Genomic DNA, 19,988 nt, shown 5'->3' with positions numbered 1-19,988 from the left:
TTCTCCACACTAAAACCACTGTATCCTATGCAAAATATTTCAACCGAGGGAATTTCCCTCCCTGCAAAGCGATGAAGAAAGTCATTTTTTTTATTGTGTCAAGAAACATGTTCATTCAAAAATTTATTCGCTTCCCGTGAAAAAAAGCTAGTATATATTCCGAATTAACATTTTCTGAATCCTTAAAAAATTACCTAAGATATATTTTATTTTATGATAAATAGCCTATATTTATTTTATAGAAAAATAAACTATATTTCCTTTTCAAAATTAGACAGGACACTGATACTGTTACTTTATTTTTAAAAAATAATATTTTACTTTCACAGTCGAAAAATCAAAACGGTAAATTTGGTCGTATTTTTTCATCAGCATCACTTACGGTTGACTTAACCAAAATAGCGTAGGCGCAACAATTTATTCCCATTTAACTTCTCTGATGTATTTAAGGAAGCACTGCAAATACTAAAGAAAATGGCTCGTACGGGCAACAAATTACAAAGATTGTAGATGACACTGCTTTTTAATTTAACTTTTACCTTTTATTATGACTGCTTGTATAACAGTTAAAGTAGAAAAATTACTTGCAGTGCATTTTTAAAGTGCAATTCGAATTATCAAATTATACGAGGATTTTTTTTCGGGGGGGGGGGGCTCAAGTCTATTCTAATTCTAAGTTCAGTACAGTCCATATTCGACCATGAATCTTAACTTCAGTCAGGGGAGGGCTTATAAAAGGAGGGTTCACAGAACGTGGCCTCCAAATTGAAAAAACGAACAAAAAATCATATGTCTAGGTTCACTTCATGGCAATGTCTTAATCAGTTAAGTTAAATTTCGTGTTCAGTCGAATTAGGTCTAAATGTAATTTTTATTGGGTTTAAAAGTATTTTTTTTAAGATCTGTCTTAAAACTAGGTCAGCGGAATAAAGCTATGGGCAGCTGCGGCATACATGAAACCTGTTTTTCTATGGCCGATGTACTTTTGAAAAAGAGGGAAATGTTTGAATAACAGAGGCAGGTCTGAGTGGCACACAAAACTGGTTTTGGTTTTATCAGTTGAATCAGTTGAATAGCAACAAGTGGGCTTAAACGAAATTGTAAAGCCTGTCTTAGAATAGTGAGTTCTAATTTAAAATTCTTTTAGTGCGCTTCCCTTACAGATTATCTTAGCACGATAAATACTTACGATTGGAAAAAGTTAACAGTGTCTTTTGCTGGTCCCATGTAAGCAACTCTTCCTTCTGCAATCAATAGCAGCTTGTCAAACAGGGCAAACACTTCTGAAGAGGGCTGGTGTATGGTACAAATCACAGTGGTACCTCTTTTCGCCATATCAGTAAGCATAGTTACAATGTTTTGGGCCATATATGAGTCAAGGCCGGATGTTGGTTCATCACAAAAGAAAAGCTGGGGGTTAGTTAGAACCTGTAAAACGAAAGGACTCTAAAAGCAAAGATAATAATGCAATCGATCCTGCTCGGTTAGAGAATTCTTGTTTAGAAAAGGGCAGCTATAATTTTCCTCTTAAAACTGCGCAAGCTCTCTGAGTGCACTCTATACGCTTTTAAGACCTTCAAGGTGACTTTTCTATTATTCTAAAGCAATATGCTCAGTTAGGGTCTATAATAGATCTTTTCCTAGAAATCTCCTCATAGACCTTCAAAAATACTAAATATAAATCAGCTCGACACATTTATGGTGAATACTGTTGCCTGTTTGTCACTTATCATTTACTACGAATCAGAAAAAAACACATTTTTTTCGGTATTTTAATTGAAAATGGCTGTTTTTGGTGCTTTCGTTGAAAAAAAATTAAATTACTCCAAAACCTGCCCCCACCAGATGTTGAAAAATACATATTTGCTTCTTCCCAATAATTTCTGTAAATTGGCGCCTAATCGCCTTTAAGAGACCTCGCTTTCTCAACCTCTCTCAAAACACACCTTGTCAAGATATTTTACCTATCAGCTTTACCAAAAAATCATATTTGCTTTAAAACTAAGGCTTATAAAAACCTCTCTTTCCCAACCCCCAAAAAAAAGATCAAAAAGTAAATAAAACGACAAAATGCTACTAAAAATTAAGAATTATTACCCTAGGAATAAAGCAAGCTTTAATCATGTTTGATGTATCCTTTGCTATAAGAAACACAAGAAAAACTGTTCGTTAAGTAGTAAATAAAGTTAGATGATGTTCATGAATAAGAATTACAACAGCATCTAGAAAAAGCACAGCTGTCTCTGCAAAGAACCTAACCTTTATTTTTTTTTTAAACAGACTTCAATGAATAAAACAGCAGCTTGTTCGCAAGAACTGCAAAATGAATAAAAAACACATAAAAAAATAGACACCAAAGTGGTAAACAAAATTAACAAAAAAATTGAGTTTTTTTTCGTTGTCTTTAAAGCGTGTCGGTAATATGTCAGTAGCCATTGAGTTATTACTTAACCACTATTATCTTATTACCGTCTTTTATCATCAGTTATCAATAAGCAAATTACCGTAATACCGTATTTTTTTGGCGGCATTTTGGTTACCATGGTAAGTGACATGACGGCAATACAATCTGGATGGAAAGCTAATATTGACTATTAACTTAACAGATTTTGTTTCAATTCAACACACTAGAAGCAAAAATAAGCAGTCCTTAAAAACTTTAATATTTACAGATTGAAAGCATCAATCTGTTTCATTCCAACCTTTGCTTATACAGCAGAAGTTCTCACCAAGCATAGTAAGCTGTAGTTGAATATAGTAAGCAGCTTGTGGACTAGGGAATTATGACTGGAATACACCTCGGTTGCAGCCGTAGCTACAACTTAGTAAAGTACGAATCACGTCCCATAGCAACCAAAACTTAAAAAACATGTTTTAATAAAATACGCTGTTAAAAAAAATTGCCGTGTGTAGCTGATTAGGCAATGGTAATTATTACCTGGATTAATCTTTATAGTAAAAAGCTATTACAAAACAAATCTATGGGATTCGGGAAAAACAAGCCTGGAACCCCTAAAAAATGGAAGGGGTTCATAGGAATTGTCATCGCCTTCATAGGAATTCATAGGAATTGTCATCCCCATAAACCAAATACAGGAAACTTAGAGTTCCCTGGCTTAAACAACAAGAAAAATCACTTTTCATATGGACAATGTTTAAATAACAATATCTTTGTCTACAAGATGATATAATATTGTTCTTATAAGAGACTCACAGAGGCATTAAAGGTGTATCAAGAAGCCTAGATGTCCCGAAAATTCGGCATATTAAAATTTGTAGTACAAATTTGGCTTTTTGAACAAACAATTCGTGGCAACGAACTGTAGTAAGGAGCGACCCGGCTAGATAGTAAACGAAACTCTAAAAAATGGAATTTTGATACTAATAGATACATCAAAAGAATCAAGATTTTTTATGTTGATTTTAAATATATAAGTTTCATCAAATTTAGTCTTACTCATCAAAAGTTACGAGCCTGAGAAAATTTGCCTTGTTTTGGAAAATAGGGGGAAACACCCTCTAAAAGTCATAGGATCTTAACAAAAATCGCACCATCGCATTCAGCGTATCAGAGAACTCTACTGTAGAAGTTTCATGCTCCTATCTACAAAAATGTGGAACTTATTATTTTTGCCAGAAGACCGATCACGGGTGCGGGTTTATTTGTTTGTTTGTTCTTTTTTTTCCAGGGGTTATCATATCGACCAAGTGGTTAGAATTTCCTTGAGAGATCATTCTAACGGAAATTAAAAGCTCTAGTGCCCTTTTTTCAGTGACCAAAAAAATTGGAGGGCACCTAGGCCCCCTCCCACGCTCATATTTTCCCTAAGTCAACAGATCAAAATTTTGAGATAGCCATTTTGTTCAGTATAGTCGAAAAACATAATAACTATATCTTTGGGGCTGACTTACTCCCCCCTAAATTACTCCCAAAATCTAAAAAACAAATAAAAAGATACCTCTGAAGCAAACGCTAGCCGCTTCTTTTCACCTCCTGATATGCCTTTTATTTTTCCAGGTATACCAATCATTGAATTTGCACATTTAGCAAGGTTAAACTGAAAATAAACAGACAAAAGTAAGCGAAACTTGTTTGAAAATGGAGTCTTTCAAACACATTTTATTTCATATTTCATTAAGTAATTAAATTTTTCGGCAAATAAATGAAAAAAACCCTGAGTACAAAGAAAAACTGAAAATACCAAAAGGTAGTTCTGTTTACAAAAAGGACAACAAAATCAAAACAAGAAAAAATATTCGCAAATAATATACACTCCACCCCCATTATCAATGTGCTTCAATGTGCTTTACATTTAGTTTTGTTCATTTTTTATAACTGAATCAAACAGTTCGTGGTAACGAACTGTAGTAAGGAGCGACCCGGCTCAATAGTAAACGAAACTCTAAAAACGGAGGTTTGATGCTAAAAGATACATGAAAAGAATCGGATTTTTATGCTGATTTTAAATATATAAATTTCATCAAGTTTGGTCTCATTCATCAAAAGTTACGAGCCTGAGAAAATTTGCCCTATTTTCGAAAAAAGGGGGAAACACCCCCTAGAAGTCATGGAATCTTAATGAAAATCCCACCTCAGATTCAGCGTATCAGAGAACCCTGCTGTAGAAGTTTCAAGCTCCATGCAAAAATGTAGAATTTTGTATTTTTTGCCAGAAGACCGATCACGGATGCGTGTTTGTTTGTTTATCCTTTTTTATTTTGTTTTTCCAGGGGAGTTCATATCGACCCAGTGGTCCTAGAATGTCGTGAGAGGGTTCATTCTAACAGAAATTAGAGGTTCTAGTACCCTTTTAAGTGACCAAAAAAATTGAGGGCAACTAGGCCCCCTCCCAAGTTCATTTTTTCCCAAAGCCACTGTATCAAAATTTTGAGATAGCCGCTTTTGTCCAGCATCGTTGAAAAACCTAATAACTATGTCTTTGAGGACGACTTAATCCCCCACAGTCCCTGGGGGAAGAGCTGCAAGTTACGAGCTTTGCCCATTGTTTACATATAGTGTTGGTTATTGGGAAGTAAACAGACGTTTTTAGGGGGATTTTTCTGGTGATGGGGGGGGTCAGGGTCGGAGGTTACGTGAGAGGATCTTTCCATGGTGGAATTTATCACGGGGAAAGAAAATTTGATGAAGGGGGCCCTGTGTTTTCCAGCATTGTTTAAAAAAAAAGAGAAATTTAATTTTAAAAAAGAACAAGGTTTTTCAACTGAAAGTAAGGACCAACATTAAAAAATAAAACAGACAGAAATTATTACGTCTATGAGGGGTTCGTTCCCTCCTCAATACCTCGCTCTTTACGCTAAAGTGTTTTTAGTAATTTCAAAATAGGCTATTTATTCTAATTAAACGGCCTCTGTGATTCAGGGGTCATTATTAAAGAATTGAAACAAAATTTAAACTATTGTTTAAAGAGCGAGGTACTGACAAGGGGGCGAACCCCCTCATATATGTAATAAGAATATAGAATATAGAAGTACGCTACTTAAGTTAATTTATAAGTTACGTATATTTATTACTAATAAAAACGTTCGTAAATAAAATTAAAAGTTCTAGTGGCCTTTTTAAGTAAACAAAAAATTGGAGGGCAACTAGGCCCCTTACCCCGCCCTTTTTTCCTCAAAATCGTCCAATCAAAACTTTGAGAAAGCCATTTAGTCAAAAAAGGAAATTAATATGCAAATTTCGTTTTAATTATTCGTGTACGGTGAGCCAAAATCAAAACATGCATTAATTCAAAAACGTTCAGAAATTAAATACTGAAAAAAGTTGTTTCAACTGAAAGTAAGGAGCAACATTAAAAAATAAGGCGAACAGAAATTATTACGTATATGAGGGAGTTCATCCCCTCTTCAATACCCCGCTCTTTACGCTTAAGTATTTTTAGTAATTTCAAAAGAGCTATTTATTCTAATTCAACCGCCTTTGTGATTCAGGGGTCATACCTAAACAATTGGAACGAAACTCTAGCCTTAGTGTAAAAAGCGAGGTATTGACGAGGGGATGAGCCCCCCTCATATACGTAATAAAAATATGTGAATATAGAAGTTCGTTACGTAAGTTGATTAGCAAGTTACGTATATTTATTGCTAATAGAAACATTCGTAAATAGAAATAAAAGTTCTAGTGGCCATTTTAAGTAACTGGATAAAATCAAGTTCTTTTAAACTGAAAGTAAGGAGCGACATTAAAACTTCAAACGAACAGAAATTACTCCGTATATGAAAGGGGCTTTTCCTCCTTAACCCCCGGTCTTTACGCTAAAGTTTGACTCTTTCTCTTAACTCTACTTTTTAAAGCAGTAAAAAAACTATATCAGTAAAAGCAGTATATATATATATATATATATATATATATATATATATATATATATATATATATATATAAACTCTGGCAATATTGAATTAGCAATTACTCTGCAAATTTCTACTATCCATTGCTTAATTTTTAACCAGGTTCCAGAAACATCAAGCCTGAAATCCTTCAACTCCTTAAAATTGTACATAGGGGGCTCTAGGAATCTATTATACCGATATACCAAACAGTTGGTGGTAGCGACAGTAATTGGTCTAACAGTAACTGAAATTTTTAAAAACAGAATTCTGGTAACAATTTATACAGAAAAAAAAATTTTTATGCTGATTCTAAATATATGAAATCGTTACGATTAATGCGACCCATCAAAAGCTACGAGCCTTGGAAAATTGGTCTAGTTTTCAAAAAGGGGGAAAACATCCTCAGAAAGTCAATTGGTCTTAATGAAAATCACTCTAACAAATTCAGCATATCAGAAAATCATAATGCAGAGGCAGAAGGTCCTTTTGCCAGAAGGAAGATGATGGGCGTGTGTTTATTTATTTCTTTTTTCTATTCGGGCAATAGACAGACCACTCTGGGACCTAATCTTTCCAAGATACTTCCGTCTTTGTCCAAGTGGCGCAATATTTCTCCTTATTGAAATAACCCAGCTTATATCTCCGTCCCCAAATCCTCCAATTTACGATAATACAGTATTTCAAGCACATTTCAGGTAGTTAGAAATTTAAAGACTTTTGTTCTTGTATAATACCTAGCGTAAATTCTGTTTCCATCATTTGAAATTCGTTTTCATCTTCAAAGGTAATCTTTACAGGTTGCTCATTCTAAGTAACCGGTTCTCTGAATTTTAAGCTTATACTTTTAAGAAAAACATAATCCTCTTACCTCTTTTAACACTTCATTGATTCTTATCAATCTTCTTTCACGCGAAGTTCCTTTATCCATTCGCAAATTAGCTTGGAATTCAAGATGCTCTCTCACGGTGAGTACACCCACAAAATTATCTTCTTGTTGAATATAGGCAGAAACCCTTGTCAAAGAATCTGGATTCACTGGAATACCATTTAAATAGACTTCGCCCCGAACTTGGAGATTATACAGTCTGCGACAAGTTAAGACGTTTAAAAGGGTGGTTTTGCCAGCTCCACTGGCTCCCATAATTGCTAAGAAGTCGCCTCGTCTGACATCTCCGTTCACTGAATACAGAAAAAAAGTCATATATAGATATATATATATAAAAATATATATACATATATATACATATATATATATATATATATATATATATATATATATATATATATATATATTTATATAATACATAATATATGTCTCTTTAAAGGAACAATAACTGTATATTTAATAATTTATGTATGTATATTTTTTTTCTCGAAAGCGTCTTCATATTTTGTTTAGAAAATTGGCATCCTAGGATTTTCTGGCTGGAAAAACCATCTCATCACAGATCATTGTGCTATGCCAGGAAAAGCAACTTTTTTTGCAATAAATCCGGCCGCAACAGCTGGGATACATACAAGCTCCTCAACCTAAAACTCAGACCACCACTCACAATCAATTTAGAAACCGAGTCAGCAATCAAGTCACTCAAACAAGGAAAAGCCCCTGGTATAGAAGAAATCATCGCTAAAATCATGCCATTGTGTGTGCGGTGTGGGAAACCGGCCACGTTCCCTGTCAGTGGTGCAAGGCTACCATTGTACCCATTCACAAAAAGGGGTCAAAGAAAGAGTGCGGAAATTACTGTCCGGTCATCTCACGAGCCACCAGTCACGTGTCATGACAAATGTGTCATGATAAATGAGAATATTAGGCTAGCATCCGCCCTGGGAGATCAACAATCGATCAGATATTTGCCGTTCTACAGCCCATGGAACACTACATTGAATTCAACCAAGACCTATTCGTTGATTTCCGTCTGGCATTTTACCTGATATGGCATGAAAGACTCTGGCATATCGCCCTTCACAAAGGGATTCCTTATGAGATGGTCCAAATAATCAAGAGTCTGTACGATCGGTCCTGAGGCCAAGCAATAACAGCGATGTGTTGTCAGAAGAGTTCAGAACTTCCTCAGGAGTAATCTAGATTGCATCTTATCACCACATCTCTTCAACCTCTTTCTAAATGCCGTTCTGTGACTGATACAGTCTGAATATGGCGTACCAATAGGAGGGCAGCAAATAGACAATCTTGCCTACGCTCATGATACTGATGCGCTAGGCAAGTCTAAACGAGAACTGCAGGCACAAGCTGATAAACTCTACAATACCATAAAGCCGTTTGGGATGGATATAAATGCAAGAAATACCAAAGTCATGGTAACTACGAGACGGGAACTAGACAATCCGCACATTATCACCAAAGGCGGAACACAAGTTGAAACGGTTGACCACTTCCTGTCCCTTGGTATCCAACTCTCCTCTGATAATTACCATAGCTTTGACGTGAAATATCGATTTACATCTGCTAGTTCTAGCTTCTGACGACAAACCAGCCTCTGGAAAAGTAACCACCTATCGCAAAGACTCAAAGTGCGCCTATTCAGCAGTTTAGTAATCCCCGTAGTTATGTATGGATGCGAAACATGGACTCTGAAAACCAAAGACGGATAAAAACTTAAAGCTTTTGAGATGAGATGCCTTCGTCGCGTTGCTACAATCATATGTACTGAACGAGTCACAAATGTGGAAGTACGTCAAAGGCTCCTGTCCACTAAAACCATAATTAGTAAAATCAATAAATAACAACTGCACTGGTCCGGCCATGTCAAGCAAATGGAGCCGAGCCACCTCTCGAAAATCACCCTTGAAGGATCCCTCCATTGCCTTAGTCCACGAGGCAGACCACGAAAACGATGAATTGAGAACTTCCACTTCGACAGCGCCAAAATATCCAAGTAATCACGCATTTTACCAGACAGAGCAATGTGTGGAGCCCTCACGCATGAGTTAGCAAGAGCAGTAGCCCCAAAAAATCCCACGAGGATGGCCAGATATATATATATATATATATATATATATATATATATATATATATATATATATATATATATATATATATATATATATATATATATATATATATATATATATATATATATATATATATATATATATATATATATATATATATATATATATATATATATATATATCTGGGAAAACGTCGGAGGCAATGATGCACAAAAATGAAGCTCAAGCGAGATATTTGGCTTGAAGACATTTGACAACCAGTTTAAAAACGAATACATCGAATAGTAAATTAAACCTATAGTTAGAACAGAAGTAACAGCGAGACTCAAAACGAGTTCCAGAAAGAAAATGGAGCTATATATATATATATAGGGGAGACTTGGAGTACTTGGGACAGTTCTATACTCGGGACAGCATCTTCATCTACAAGATGGCATCTAGCATTCGCAATGGTAATTTGCACTCTGAATAAGTTCACTCATAGGTGGTATCTGCATAAATTTTTACTTAAGTAACCCACGTGGTTGTCAAGAGAGAGGTGAACAAAGAATTTGTAAGTGTATTTTCTAAGATTTTCGAAATCTGTGTAGTTAGTTACGAGTGTGCCATTGCAGGTATTTAGAGAAAAATAGACTATGTATTGGCGATGAACATTGAAATGATGTAGCCAGGAATATCTGCATTATCTACTGTGAACACTAAGCTATATTTTTTTGTGTCAATACACCTTAATTTATACTTGGGACAGTCCCAAGTAGTAGTGCTTGGGACATGTCCAATGTACTAAGAATATAGAATCTACAGCCAAATCTTGAATTCTGTCCCGACTAGATCTCTTTGTACTTTTCACGATTAATTCTGTTCACACCCTGACTAGGTAAACTCAACCTCTAAGTTGTATGAACAGCCTTTTTTTCTAGTTTTCATTAACATGGGGAAGAAAAGCCCACCAGTCAATGAAGGAGCCTTGAGGTGAGCCATAGCAGATATTTTGTCAAAAAAAGTCATCTGTACGGGAAACTGCTAAAATGTATGGCCTATCCAAAACTTCTCTACACAGGCACCTCACTTCCCACATGACTAACTCTAGCAGAGATGCAGTCAATAACAGTGAAAAATAACCCATAGCAAGATTTTGACCACTGAACAAGAAACTGAGCTGAAAACTTACCTGATTGAGGCATCTAAGCTACATTCTGGGCTTGGTATTTTTTAAGTTAAAACGGTAGTCTACGAATATGCCAAGAGGAATGGTATATCTTACCCTGCAGACTCTTTCTCTTAACTCTACTTTTTAAAGCAGTAAAAAACTATATCAGTAAAAGCAGTAATATATGTAATATACCAGTAACATATAACCAGTAATATATAACCAGCATAACCAGTATAATACACCAGTAATATACCAAGTAATACATACTTGGTATTTCAGCTTTATGGCTAGAAATCCGCCACTTAGCTTAAGGACACCAGAACAAACCAGCCTCGCAAGAGCTATAAGTTTCAATCAAAATACAGTTTCCACGTTCTTCGACAAACTGAAGGGCGTCATGGAAAAATTCAGACTCCAGTCTTAGAATATTTGGAATGTGGATGAAAGTGGCCTGGCCACCGTACAGAAGCCACAGAAGGTTGTTGCCAAATCAGGGGCTAGACAAGTTGGAAGGAGCACTTCCGCAGAGAGTGGCAGTATTGTTACAGTTCTAGCAGCTGTGTCAGCTCTTGGAAACACAATTCTCCCTGTCCTGGTTTTCCCAAGAAGAAGAGTGACCCACAGAATGACTGTGGGAACACCCACTGGAACTCTGGCTTTTGGAGGAGGTGAAAGTGGATGGACCAATTCTTTAATCTTCGTTGAGTAGATGAAACACTTCATACCCTATGCACGCCCACAAGCACAGAATCCCTGTCTTCTGATTCTTGACAATCATGAATCTCATCTGTCAATTGATGTAATACAGCTGGCAAAAGACAATCGCACCGTCATGCTAACCCTTCCACCACACACCTCGCACAGCCTGCAGCCACTGGACAATACTGTGTTTTTCTCGTTCAAGCTTCATTACAACAGAGCAATTTCGAACTGGATGGTGAATAGCCCGGGCATCCCAGTTTCAATGTATAAGATCCCTCAGTTCCTTAGGACAGCGTACCCACTGAGTTTTACTCCGAGTAACATTGTGTCAGGATTCCGTGTTTCTGGGATTTCACCATTTAACAACGACATATTCACTGAAGATGAAGATGCACCATCTTAAATTACAGATATGCCTGAAGCTACGACTGGCAGTGGAAAAGTAGAGCCACCCTCGGACTCTGATGCAGAAGTTGGTAGCAACGTCTCAACTATCGAGCCTATACAGATGTCGACCACCCCTCAAACTCCCAAAGGAGGGCAAACAATGGATCCTTCCAGTGCTCTATCGCCAGGTGACATTAAACCATTCCCCAAAGCTGGGCCAAGAAAATCTAGAGGTGGAGGTAGAGCTCGTGGGTCTTGCCGAGTTTTGACAGACACGCCCGAGAAAAAGAAAATTGAAGAAAAGGTAGTTGGACGGATTAACAAGAAAAATCAAACTGTGTCAAAGTGAAAAAGCCTGTCAAAAAGGTGTCAGCAAAGAAGTTTTTTCAGAAAACTGAAATATTCCACCATTTCTTTATCTGATACATCTTCAGAAGAAGAAAACTTTGTAAGCGCTGGCAGTGAAGCTGAAAGCGAACACTCATCAACATCTCATGAAACCATGGAGAATCGGATTGAGGAAATGGAGATACAGAGTGGGGACATTGTCCTTGTCATGGAAGATGAAAAACGTGGAAAGAAATTTTCAGTGTCGGAGAAGTTGTTAAAGTCGGTGAGAGCTCCTTTTCAGAATTGCTCCTTTTCAAGGGTTGCTCCTTTTCAGAAATATGTAGCTAAAAAAGCTTCGTACCAGTTTGAGAAGTGGCAAGTTGCAAAGAAGATGCCAAACCTAGAACCAACTGGCCAAACTGAACGCCGAGCCTGACACTTCATTTTTCCAATTGACATGTCTGCATATACTGTATTGTGAACATTCTAACATGTAAGCTTTTTTATCTTTTTGCAATATTATATGACTATATTTTACTTTAAAAAAAGATGAAAACCCTAGCGTACCAAGTATCAAACTATGTCCCAAGTACAAAACGACCCAGTCGCAAGTATAAAACTAGTATTATACTTGGGACATTTGAAGACTTCTGCTGAATTGCTTTTTTGGTCGAGTTCAAGATGACTTAGAAAGCTGAGTTTTGGGCCAGCCATTCTCCTTGTAGTTGCCTATATTACCAAGCAGGATTTACCCTTGCAGCTGAAACCATTTGCGATCAGTGACGTTTAAAAAAACGTCCTAAGAACTCCAGTCTCCCCTATGTGTATGTACATATATATATATATATATTATATATATATATATATATATATATATATATATATATATATACATATATATATATATATATATATATATATATATATATATATATATATATATATATATATATATATATATAATATATATATATATATATATATATATATATATATATATATTATGTATGTATATATATATATATTGTATATATATATTATATATTATATATATATACATATATATATACATATATACATATATATACATATATATATGTATATATATACATATATATATATATATATATATATATATATATATATATATATATATATATATATATATATATAATAGTATGTATATATATATATATATATATGTATATATATATATATATATTTATATATATATACATATATATATACATATATACATATATATACATATATATATATATATATATATATATATATATATATATATATATATATATATATATATAGGCTATATATTATATATATACATATATATATATATATATATATATATATATATATATATATATATATATATATATATATATATATATATATATAATAAAAAGAGAAATCACCAATGCAACAGCACAAACACATCAAAAAAAAGGAACACAGAAGGAGAAAAGGAAGACTGTTTTCCTACATTAGTGATAATATAGACCAGCACTTGAATTAGGCCTTAACCTATATATATATATACATATATATATACATATATACATATATATACATATATATATATATATATATATATATATATATATATATATATATATATATATATATATATATATATATATATATATATATATATATATATATATATATATATATATATAATAAAAAGAGAATCACCAATGCAACAGTACAAACACATCAAAAAAAAGGAACACAGAAGGAGAAAAGGAAGACTGTTTTCCTACAGTCTTCATCAATACAATCACATAGGTCAAGCAGCATAGCCATACACAATCAACCATAAAGAAAAATCCATGGACAGCCAGTCGTGTCGTCAATAAGTATAAAGTCGTCATTTACCAAACAATAAACACTGTAAAGACAAATAATCAGAGGCAACAACCCAACACAGGGGCTCACAAGGAGAATACACACTTGCCTTTAGGGTTTCGGCACTTTAAATTCTCTACCCAGGCAAGTGGCGTGCCTACCATAAGTTCTCCAAGGTATCCCCGTGTTAGGTATCACCCCCGAAATACATGCCTAAGAAAAAGCAAGCAAATGTAGAACAACCAAGTAACACCAAAACAAGCTTATCCTACCTTAATTCTGGCTCTCATGTATTTAAGTTACCAATTCACAATCTATATTATATATATATATATATATATATATATATGTATATATATAAAATTACTTTGGTTTTGCAAAGCTTAAGAGCGAAACAACTGTCATTACGTTAATCTTGAAAACTTCACAACCATAATAACATTGAAAACTTTTGGCCACACTGGGATGGCAAGATACAATGAGGTGGGAGCCTGTCAGGGCCGACGAAACCACACATAGCTGTGAAGGTAAAGCAAGTTAATGCTTAAATATGCGAGCGGTATCGAGCAGAAATCACTTTTATAACAAGTTGAATAAAAAAGGACAGATATTGCTATGAATGAAAATTTGAATCTTAAATGAACATAAAGTAAGCAAAAATGAATCTCCTCAAACTTTACTTATGGCTAGTACATCATTTGCGTTTTACTCATGACAAGGCACATTTTCAACGGAACTTCTGTTTAAAAAATAAAAACGAATCAAAACTTGTTTGATCCAAATAAGTTCTTTTTCATCTAACAGTATTAACCTTTGTTTGTCTGGATTAGCATTTTATGTCAAAGATTTTATTGTTATGTTTCTAGGCATGTTTCCCTGGGAGATGAAATAAAGCCTTTTGGTTCAAACTTAAAGAATATTCAGAGAGAGATTCTTTGTTGATGTTTCTAACCCTCTTTCTCTGAAAGAAAAAAATAAAGCCTTTATGTAAGACTTTGTTTTAGACTTTGTGTAATTAAAGAAAAAAGACAAATTTCGAATGAACTAAAGCATGAAATTATAACTTTCAAAAATATATAAATTATTCCGTATAGGAGAGGAGCTGACCCTCCCCGGCTTTACTTTTCTTTACGCTGAAGTTTTGTAGTCTTTAAAACCACATTTTAGGCCATTTCAACTGCCCTTGTGTTTGAAGAGTCATTCTTAAGGAATTGGAAAAAAGTCCAGGTGTAGCGTAAAGAGGACAGGGTGTGAGGAGACGGCTGCCCCTTAATATATGTAATAATATCTGTTCTTGTCAAGTTTTAATATCCCTCTTTACTTTCATTTGTGAAGAAAGGCGTTTTCTTTCATTTACTTTCTAATCGTTCTTGTCATGGTGACCCAGGTGAGAAGACCCAGGGTGAGAAGAGGGATACCTTGAATATATATATATATATATATATATATATATATATATATATATATATATATATATATATATATATATATATATATATATATATATATATAATATATATATATATATATATATATATATATATATATATATATATATATATATATATATATATATATATATATATATATATATATATTACCGGGAGCCCGGCGGCTTCTTCGCCAGACCCAGGCACTCGTCACGGGGTACGCTTCTATAAATGGATTCTCATCGTCGCCTGTCTTCTAACCGCGGACAATTTATTGTCTTTTCGTACTGTGTTTTCAAAGATACTTGATTATTGAAGCTAGTCCAATTTCTAACAACGATATCCAAATGCAGAGCCCTATGGCGGCATTTTAAATCATAATGCTGTCGCTACTTTCGGGAAAATACGATTTGTGTGTGTGTGTGGGGGGTTGGGTTGGAGGGAGGGGGGTTGGGTAGCTGCCCTCCGATCACTTCGACTCTTAGAAAAACACCAGAGCTTCTGATTACCAACCCACGGCGCTCCCTCCAAAGTGTATACAACCACGCTTTCTATAAAATAAAACCTTATATACCCCCAGGGCATATCTTACAACCCTTCCCCCGAGGACTTTGGGGGGGGGTTCATCCTCAAAGACATAATTTCTGGACCTTTCAACTACGCTGAACAAAATGGCTATCTCAAATTTTGATCGGAAGTATTTTGGGGGATGATCGGCGTGGGGGGAGGGCTATTTGTCCTCCATTCACTTTTGGCTATTAAAAAGGGCACTAGTCCTCTCAGTTTCCCATGAGTACTTTTTGAAGTTTGTACCACAACTCCTTCTACACGAAGTGCCCTGGTCTAAAACAAAAAAAAATTATAATAAAAATAAATAAATAATAACTTGTGCCAACATTGTTCTTTACTTAGATAGCGCTATTGCGCTGTCTATGGTAGTCTTTTTCATGGAAAATTTGTCTACGAGGGGGTATTTTCTGAGGGGGGATATTTTACGAGGGGGGTATTTTCCAAGGGGGTCCGGAGGATATTTTCAGGGTATGTGCACCGGTGTTACAGTCCACCCTTTGATGCATCTCTCTCTCTCCCTAACAAAAACAAAAATGGAACATCGTTGTAGAGGTATAAAGCCTTTATATGCAAATGTTTGGAATTGCAAAACAACAGGGGATTTACCTAAGCCAGTGAAATTTGTATAGACCTTAAAAATATTTTTCCGAGTTTGGGACAAAGAGAGATGTCTCAAAAGGGTGCATTTTAATACCAAAACATCCCAACTCTCAATGAGCCTTCATGTAAATACAGTAGTAGCTCCAAGAAAGAGACAAGAGGAGGGCGGAGGTAGAAATTGGTGTGAAATCTCCAGGGCCGTATTGAGGACGTTTTTTGGGGAGAGGGGATTGTTTTCTCCATGAGAGGGGGACAAAACATGAAACTGATTATTATTATCTCTTAATGTCTGGGAATATTTCTAGTCTACGCTGTAGTTATAAAAATAAAGAGCGACGTTAAACCTCAAAATGAGCAGAATTTATTCTATATAGGAGGTGAACTGCCCCTTCCTCATCTCCACCTCTTCCTTATGATCAAAGCAACTTTAGAGGATGCTCGTTCGATCCTAAATTGAGAGCTCTAGTCCTTTTTTTAGTCAAAAGTGGTTGGAAACCAACCAGCTGCTGGGGGGGGGGGAGTATTTTCCAAGAAGGTACTTTTAACGTGAGGGAATATTCTGCGGAGGGGAGGGGGTATTAACCACGGGGGATAATTTCTGGTGGGGAGGGGGTAAACGCATATACCCGTAGACAGTGAAAGGGCGAAGGGAACCCCATTAAGACATAAAAAGGAGAAATAAATCTAGTTTAATGGTCTGTAACGTCCGATTTCTTTTGTTTTTGTGACATCAACAAAACGGAGCATTTTTATGAATCCTCTCGACAGGCATTTATATCTTAACTTTAAAAAACAAATAGTTCCAACAAGGTTGAACATGCAAAGAATTTAACTTGTGTTTTACCCAATGATATTGCCTCGTACTTGTATAATGCTGAGAAACTGAGTGGGGTGGTTCAGTTGCAAGAGGGTTTAGTTACAGGAGGGCTAAGTGGCACGGTAGTTCAATTATACGGGGTTTCAGTTAAACAGGGTTGAGCTGCATGGGGGCTGAGTTCCACGTCGGCTCAGTTAAATGGGGTTCGCTTGCACGAGGTCTCAGTTGCACGAGAGTTATTCACGGTGGTTCAGTTGCACGATGGTTCAGTTAAACGGGAGTTCAGTTGCAAGGGTGTTCAGCTGTACAGTAGCTGATGCAGATTCACAAGCTAGCAAGGCCATATGCATCCATGTCGTTATTTTCCTCTAAACTTAGTGGGTGGCGATGGAGGCTGTCCTGTTCTGGGGGTATGCGTGGGCTAGGGCTGGTGACGGAGCTCCACAGCCTTCTAGGTGAAATCTTAAGCCCGGAGCCAAGGATGAAGAAGGGTTACGGAGACAATCCTAAGCCCGGAGCCAGAAATGGCGGGGGGCAACGGAGAAAATCCTATGCCTGGAGTCAGAAGTGTCCGAGGCCACTGCCTAGAGAGGGGCCCAGGCCTGCGGGCCGTGTCTTGAGCTCACCATTCAAGTGACTGCCCCGTCAGACGGTGAATAATCTTGCGTGCATCCAATAAGCACTGGATGGCAAACCAGAGGGGATGGTTGAGGGTGCGTGTGGGGGCTACCCCGAGGCCGCAGCCGGATCCGAGTTTGTAAATGCTTTGCTGCGAGTGAGGGTCCTGAATTGGCGGTTTAGAAACCAAAGCTAAGAGGAAATTAAATTTTTTATGTGACGGAGAATAAGGAATTTAAAGTTAAAATCAGGGATGATGAATAGCCATCCGCAAAGGCCATGAGGGTGGACGAGACGAGTAGTGGCTGAAAAGTGACTGTGAATTCTTGTCGAGAATCATAGGCTCTCTGATCCCGGAGCAAGAAATGGCGGAGGGGTCGAATAATTCTGAGGCTGAGAAAAGCGCGCACAACACAAGTTGCCGCTCACACCCAGAACAGAGCAAGCCTGAATTGGGGGCAACCTCAGTTAAAAATTAGAACGATGAGTGCTAGGAAAAGCCCCTGCGCAGAAAGAAACTCAACCGGAGGGAGAGGAGAGAAGCCGGGGGTCTTGGGGCGGGTCGTCGCCAGGAGAAATCTACACAACCTGGGACACCTTAAGTGAGAGGGCCTGGAATAGAATGTGGAAAAACGTCCCTGGCTGGTGACCCCCCTCACCCGAAGGGTAAGAAGAGAGAAAAGATCAATCTGTCTCAAAATACAGCCCTGGAGGATGCTTCGGTAAAACGGCGCACCAAGGTAGATGGGAGGAGGAAAGAGGCTCCTGGGACACCGAGAGAAAAGGGGGACTTTGCTGAAGTAGCTAAATTCATACCCATAAGATTAAGCAAGAATGACTTACAACCCCTTTAAGAAAATGAAGTCATTCTATTGATGAAAGCCATTGAGGCTAAACTTACGGAAGGCAATCTAGAATTTGCACCTGATGTCGCCTCCATGAGATTGGAGGAGGACATTATAAAAGTGAGGTGCCAGGATGAGAGGACGGCATCATGGATTAAGGAGTCTGTGAACGGGTTTGAGCAGGGTTATGTTGCTCTAGCCCCAGGAGACACACCTCCGAGAATAAACTTCTCTATTGAGGATCCGAATGTCGGGTCACCGGAGAAGCTAATGGAGCTGTTGGTGGCCTGCAATGGTTTGCTCACAAAAGAGAAAATTGAAGTGACTAAGATTCACGTCAAGGAGGGAAAGACCTACCTCGACGTGGTAATTGATGTAGACCTGGTCCCTTAAGTGGAGTAGTGGAACTTCTGACTCCCCATTGGAATGAGAGGACACACGCTCCTCAAGCCCCTCTACAAGAAGCCCGTGAATTCTACCCCACCAAAGGACGGAGCGGGACCTTCCAGTTCCAGCTAAATTGAAATGATGCCAGCATATGAGCAGCTGACCATATGAGCAGCTGACCATATGAGCAGCATAGATCACCGGGCACACTTGAGAAGTGTGGCGAGAGTAGATGGTACTCTCACAGTGGACCCAGAAGAAACTTAGGACCACATGCTAGAAATACAAGCAAAAGATCCTGAAGAAAATAAACCAATGCCAGCTTATTTTATAAACCCAAGTATGGGGGAGGAGCTGGCGTCCCGAATTGTAAGGGAGGACTGGTTCAAAACAGTTGTGGATTATTTTCAATCTTATAAAACCCCTGGAGCCAATAGAATATATGGTATAATACTCCAGAAAGGATGGGAGAAAATACAAACCTATTATATTGATATTGCAAAGATAATCCCCAATTTGGATTATGTCCCCTGTACATGGCTCAAGGCCATGGGCGTTTTCATACCTAACCCAGGGAAAGAAGACTACTCAAACCCCCAGTCTTATAGAATTAAGTTAACCTTCTTTCAATTGAAAGTGATGGAACGACTGACACATTGGTTTCTGATAAGTATTCCGGAGACCAAGAACACGATATTCGAAAATTAAATGGGCTTTAAAATAGGAGGTTCTACAGACGCTGCGTTTCACCAATTGGTGTGGTGGGTAGAGTAAGCCCTAGAATGTAAAGAACACGCCTTCGGCATATTCCTTGACATAAAAAGAGCATTTGATAATGTTACTTTTGGATCCATAGAAATGGCCACGGAGGAAGCGAGACTAGATTCAGAAATGAAATTCTCATATGCTCAGAAATCAACAGATCGTCGTTGAGCTAAAAAAAAAAAAAAAAAATC

The 19,988-nt window shown here is 36.9% G+C and overlaps 1 protein-coding gene across 3 annotated transcripts in view; it reads right to left on the bottom strand.

The window, feature by feature from the left end:
- Positions 1-19,988, bottom strand: part of LOC136030046 (protein white-like) — a 71,438-nt gene that overhangs the window by 46,152 nt on the left and 5,298 nt on the right. For 2 of the 3 annotated variants that reach the window (XM_065708669.1, XM_065708684.1), the window contains exons 2-4: positions 7,217-7,527; positions 3,960-4,058; positions 1,190-1,428 (exon numbers count right to left, since the gene is read on the bottom strand). In XM_065708669.1, the coding sequence (XP_065564741.1) occupies positions 1,190-1,428; positions 3,960-4,058; positions 7,217-7,527 (649 nt within the window). The remainder of the gene's footprint in view (positions 1-1,189; positions 1,429-3,959; positions 4,059-7,216; positions 7,528-19,988) is intronic. The other variant, XM_065708678.1, reaches the window with a different exon arrangement.

Source organism: Artemia franciscana, chromosome 1 (assembly GCF_032884065.1).
Source record: "Artemia franciscana chromosome 1, ASM3288406v1, whole genome shotgun sequence".
In the NCBI taxonomy this organism is placed as follows: Eukaryota; Metazoa; Arthropoda; class Branchiopoda; order Anostraca; family Artemiidae; genus Artemia; species Artemia franciscana.
The sequence above is the reverse complement of the archived record's forward strand: the minus strand, read 5'-3'. Positions and strand labels throughout refer to the sequence as shown.